This window comes from Parambassis ranga, chromosome 13, assembly GCF_900634625.1.
Source record: "Parambassis ranga chromosome 13, fParRan2.1, whole genome shotgun sequence".
NCBI classification, from domain to species: Eukaryota; Metazoa; Chordata; class Actinopteri; family Ambassidae; genus Parambassis; species Parambassis ranga.
The window spans coordinates 8,306,791-8,312,973 of record NC_041033.1 but is presented as its reverse complement, the minus strand read 5'-3'; the positions used below and the strand labels follow the sequence as shown (position 1 = coordinate 8,312,973).

General features: G+C 44.5%; 1 protein-coding gene across 1 annotated transcript in view; it reads left to right on the top strand.

Annotated features, from left to right (window-relative positions):
- The first annotated feature begins 1,457 nt into the window (after window positions 1-1,457).
- dner (delta/notch-like EGF repeat containing) overlaps window positions 1,458-6,183 on the top strand; it is a 40,120-nt gene continuing 35,394 nt past the window's right edge. Inside the window, exon 1 of the mRNA XM_028419922.1 lies at window positions 1,458-2,000. Within this exon, the coding sequence (XP_028275723.1) occupies window positions 1,656-2,000 (345 nt within the window). The 5' untranslated portion in view covers window positions 1,458-1,655. The remainder of the gene's footprint in view (window positions 2,001-6,183) is intronic.

Below are 6,183 nucleotides of genomic sequence, written 5' to 3'. Positions count from 1 at the left end.
CATTGGTGAGATTTACTTCATGGGGGTATTCACTTTGTAAATGGGGAATCTGAGGCCAGAGTGTGAGATTTAAAGTCTCATTAGCAAACACAAGGTTTTCTGTTACAAGCATATAACTGCTGAGCCTCAGAGTGGAAGGAGAGTGAGGACAAAGCCTGATCCACTGTTTGATTGTTCATGTCTGCAGCTGGAAGTGTTCATTATTGTACAAGTTGTTCCTTGTTTATCAGCCTTAAATCACTGATAATATATTCATACATATTAAAGGGATAGTTTGAGTTTAATCTAAACTTGCTATATTTAAAATATTAAAACGTAAACACACTCCACACAGTGTGTGTGTGTGGAGGTAATTTCTTTGCCATTAAGCCTCAGACCTCTGTGCGTGAAAAGCTGCCAAATAAATTTGAGGGAAGTTAACATATTACCACTTTGTACCACAAGATGGTCTACTGAGTCCAATGCAGTGTTTCCCAACCTTTATTGACCCAGAAGAAGTCCAGTTTCTCCAAGCCCCCTGCTTCACAACTGATTGAGCTCTGCTGCTGATTTTTAGCAGCTGTTCATGTGTGAACACTCCAGGAGGAATCTGTGTATGCACACAGCAAGTCTCTCGGCCAAAAGCTTAACACAAATCTCATCTGAAGGGTTCCCCTGTTCTCTTCTTCCTGGAATCAAATGGACTTTACTTCAGTGGACTGCGGGTGGGAGCCAGACTGCTGCAGCTTTTGTTTTGGTTTCGCACGCTTCAAATATTTAACAAGCCGCAGAACCCATCAGGCTACACGACTTGATAAACTTGTCAGGCTGAATCTGTGTGACCAGTATTGGGTGTGATATATATTGCAGTGGAACGTCACTTTGTCCTTGTCGATCTCCTGATCTGCAGCTGTATCTGTCTGTCAAACAATCACTCCACCAACAAGAAGAAGACTCACATCAGAGCAGATTAATAGAAGATGGATAAATGGATGGATGGATAGCCCATTCCATCCAACAGGCTGACCGGGTCCAGCATGAGTTTGCTCTTTTCAGGCTCCCCTGCCCTGTGGTAACCTGTTATCACTAGTAAGCAGCTCATCTTATGGCAGAGCTGATGAGGATTTTCATCCACTAACATCCATCCACCTTCTCTGTCTCAGTTCTCTCTATTCAGTGTCTTCACTGAATAATCGCCTCCATCCCTCCTTAGAGACCCAGCTCTAAGAAGAGGTTATGGATGATGAGACTCTAAAATGAGGAGGATGCAGAGCTCCTCTCTTCTATTACTCTGCACTGTGTGTGTGTGTGAGAGAGAGAGAGAGAAGCCAGGAGGAGAGGGGGTGTGCAGGAAGGTGGGGGTAGCGTGTGTGTGTGTTTCGTCAGCCATCGTCGTCACTGTGACTCGGAGACAAAAAAGAGCCAAGAGCCCTCCCCTTCTCCTCCTGCATTTCTACCTTCTCTCTCCATCAGCCAGCCTCCTCTCAGTCATTCTTCCCTCGCACAGCTGAGGCTCAGCATCCTAACAGCCTGCCTCTGCTCCCTCCTCCCTCTCTCCCTCTTTCTCACACACACAGCGTCTCTCACACACTTCTCACTTGCTGCTGAGCCTCTCCACACGAACAGCTGCAAAGAGAAGGACAAAGCAACAAAAAGAGAAGTCTAAGAGGATCAGAATGAGGATGAGTGTTTTCAGTGTGCCGGGGGTCTCCTGCCGCTGTCCCACACAGACTTCATGGACCCTCACTTCCCCCCTGTTTCTCCTCCTCCTCCTGCTCCTGACCAGCACCTGCAGCTGCAGCAGCATTGGCGCTGTCCCTTCTCCTTTCCAGCTGGCCCCGGACACCCCGGCCCCGGCTGAGCCCACCCCAACCCAGGCCACAACGCGCCCGGACCCCTGTGAAGGCCGACCCTGCCTTAACGGGGGACTCTGCCTGGCCCTCCCCTCTGCCGGCAGGCCAGAGGACACCTGGGAGTATACATGTACATGCAGCCAGGGCTTCACTGGACGCAACTGTGAGGTAAGAACCCATTTACTAAATGAACTGAATGTGTGTGTGAGCTCACTGCTGAGGTTTGGCTTGAGAAGTCTGCACATACTGAGTGAGCAGGAAGTAGATGACACAAAGTAGTTTGTCCAGAGAACTCCAGCTCATATGCATAAAGTTCACATGATCATACTGAGATTTATTTTGTGTTGAACAATATTGTGTGTGTGTTGTATACACAGTACATGTTATTATAGATGCTGTTCACGGAGGCTTTTTTTAATGGGAGCATGTGCTGTCACTGAGACATGGAGACAAGTGCTGCGTTGCTGTGGCAACAAGAAAGAAGAGCGGCAGCAGAGAGATGCGAGTGAGAACTGTAAGTGTGTGTGTGTGTGTGTGTGTGTTTCCCCCCAACATACACCCCCCAAGCTGTGTTTTTACATCTGCACAGACTCAGGCTGGAGCTAAGTTGATGCACCAGTGCCAAACTCTGAGATGTAAGTAATTTATTAACCAGCATCTTGGAGCCAGAGGATCAGGCCAAGCTGCATGTGGACATCTGGACAGTCTTAAATAAGATACGTGCTGCTCTGTGTCAGAGTCCACAGCATCTTATATTCTTAAAGTCTGTCCACTATGATGTTAGTAGAGCTGCATCTCCCTCTGAGTTCTTACCTTTAGCTGGCTCTAAGGATGCCTGGAAAAACGCATCACTGACACTTGAAATATCAGACATGATGATGTTTTCTTTTTAAATTGAATGCTGAGTGGAGGTGCACATACTCTGTCTATTCCCACTCCTCTTTAAGTCCCTGTTTTCATTGTAATTTAGCACCTTATTGATCTCTACATAAACCTTGTACGAGCTTCTTAAAGTAAATGGGCCGTGTTGCATCAGGCTCAATAGGCAGCCAGGCCTCTGAGTCATGCTGGGGTGAAAGAGAGCATCCGCCGGCAGCACGGAGGATATAAATGAGTGTGCTGCAGCATCACGGAGGGAAGCAGCAAGGTGACTGGATGAACTGTATTAGAGTCACCAACAGGTGGCAGGCACGTCCCCCTCTTTTTGTGTTTACATATGCATACAGCATGTGTGTATGCACACATATACGACAGGACTGAACACATTTAGTGCAGTGTTTAGCCTGGGCCCTGTTCACTGTCTCCTTGGCTGTCCTGGTTTTGTCCCTCAGAATAGAAAGCAGCTGCAGTTTGTTACCTCTGCAGCCACAAAGGACGATGTTGTCACGCAGACTGAGCTCGTTCTGCACGATAAAAACTGTTCACGTCACAATGTCCACTCTAGCTGTATTCATCTTTATGCGCCAAAGCTCAGGTCAGGCACAAGCTCCGAGCTGGGTATTGATTTTTTTCCCCCTTGCTGTTGCCTTGCTGCTTGTTTCTTCTCCATGGAAACTGGAGCAGTAGTCAGTTGAGACTTGGTAAATGACCTGACTGGCTGAGCATGGAGCTGGTTTGCATCTCTCTGTGCCCTGCCTGCATCACAATCCAGTGATACAGAGGTGGGGAGAGAGACTGAAGGAAGATACAGAGGGGGGAACAAAGGGGGAGTTCAGAGCCTGGAAACCTGATCTAGAGGTTTTAGTGTTAAAACTTTGATATGAGATTTGCAGCAACATTTTTTAAATTCTCCAGCTAAGGTCCTAATCCTGCTTTGTGACTTCTTGGTTATTCAGAAGGCAGCGGGCACAATGTGCTATAAAAAAACAAACAGCCTCTACTTGCTTAACTCACCAGGTTTTAATATCTGCCCTGTAGGAATTCAGTGCCACTGGCGTTTCTGTGAGTTATTAGGTGCTCAGCTTCTCACTTATTCATTATTGAAGGGCCTGTTGTGCGTCCTGGTGCATTTTGTAGTGCGCTGTAGAACACAGTAAGGCTGTGGCAGCACAAAACAGCCATCAGTCATGAGTGCTTGCTTGGGTTGCTCAGTCTCTGTGTTACAGGAAAGTAGTGGATCACAGCCTTGACGTTGTGAACACAGAATGTAGTTGTATTTGGAGAGGCGACATAGGGTTTAAGATGATATACAGCACAGGAGCTGTAGTGCTGCCTCATCTTAATAAGCTCGAGCATTTTAATCCTTGTGATCCTTTTTTTTAGATCTCAGCTGTGAGTTTTGTTAATCAACCTTCTCTTGATCTGATCACCCAGTGGTGCCGACTGTTGAATACAATGCATTAGTTTTATTATGTGTGGGATTATTTAACTTACTTTTTGTAACATGTGGTCATAGATAAAAAACAGAGCAGCATGTTATGAGGCAGACAAATCTTACTGCACTTATTCTTACGACCACAGGAGGTCTATGTTATGCCATAGCTACGTAAACATCATCACAGCTCTTCATGCTGTGGTAACCTGGCTGTCAGCAACAGGGAATAAGTGTATTTTCATTAAGGTAGTTCTAGGTAAATGTCCTTTAAAGGACCACCGGTGCCCTGATCCACCTTGTGTAATGTCACAGGGTACAATCTGGACTATAGTCAGGTTAAAGCTGTTGGCTGATGTTGTTCTCATGGTGGTGGTTAATTTACCACTCCACTCCACTCCAAGATCTAGATTGACCTAAAATTACCTACATTGCAAACGAGCTGACACGCTCGTACATTACAGCTTCTTTTGTTTGTATTAGGAGTAAATGTTAAGATGGAAAAAACAGTTAAAAAAAAAAGAAACACAAATGATGGTCATTTGGTAAATACAGTATGTTTTTGAGTTAGCCTGGATGTGACCACCCTGAAGTGAACAAGCTGCCGTTTCAGAAAATCCTGTCTCCTCTTTACAGGACTCAGTGAAAGTAAACAAAGCAAGAGTGTGTGTGTGTGTGTGTGTGTATGGATCCGCACGGTCAGCTTATGTCTCTAAGGGCCACTCACTCCGCTGCTACAGATACAGCTCCAGCTACATCCAATTAAGCAGAGCTCAGAGCTCATCACCAGCCTTTGGTTTGTTTAGCATCCCTTGTTAGTTAGAGTAAAGATAGAAGTCACAAGATATATAATGCTGCATGAGTATCAATATATTCCAGCAGAGGGACTTCTTTTTCTTGCTTTACTGTAGAAGGACTTATGTTGAATGTAGTGGTTAGTAAATTATGATTTGAGGCTGCAAGGACAGAAAATGTATTACAAAAGGAATGAAAAAGTCAATGGCAATGTGTGCACGATTCTGTTTAGCCAAATCTATACTTTCTGTGCTATTGTCTGTGTGATGTACATGTCAAGTAAATTCGAGGGAATGCATGTCACGTGATCTTGCAGACAGACTCTAGAGGAGCAGGATAAGAACTTGTACATCCTCGTCACCTGCAGCTGTACACACTGCGCCACATGTACTGCGGTGAATCTGTTCACACTGGACTTGGAGTCTCATTGGAGACTCATCCTGATGGCACCATATCTTTAACAGCATCATGTTCTTCATGATTTTCTGTGATGCATATCTACACATATCAACCCACACATGCACCATAGCAGATGTATATGTGATAGGTCAATATCAGCTGATAGGTAAACAGAATATACCTGTTTACAAAACACCCAAGTCAGTATTCACCAAACAGGGGTCTGAAATGAACTGAATTAGAAATATCATCATGCTGTGTGTGGTTAAAAATAGGACATCCTAATCTATAATTAGTTATTGTCTTTCAAGCCGATATACTTGATTTGTTATTTTTGATCCTTCTCTCTTGCCTTAGAACTATTGCAGCTTGTCTCAGTGTTACACTTAAAACAGACTCAAGGTCTCTGTTTAAAGCAGTAAACCCACTGAAGCCTTAGTGTTCCTTATTCAGCATCTCCCAGTATAAATTTATTGGACTGAATATTTTGGTGTTAGGACCAAAGTAAGTGTTCCCTGGAGACTGATGGAAATGTGTCTTAGAAGCTATTCTGTGCACAAAGTTGACATTTTGGCCTTTGGCTTGTTGGTTGGACAAAAAAGATCAACTTTTATATTAAAGGAAAAAATAATACATGTTTTCATTAAACTGATGTGTTAGTAGCAAAGGAAAGTGTGCACTCTTGTCCATCCAGATTTTTTTGATGAATTCAGCAAAGGCTTCTTAAAACCCTGCCGATAGCTTTGATAGTGCACAGCAGCTCCCCATCAGCAAAATGAGTCTTCTTTGAGCTATTATCACTGAGCTTTCACTGCTATTCACGTTGATGTTCCTCGATGTAACGAG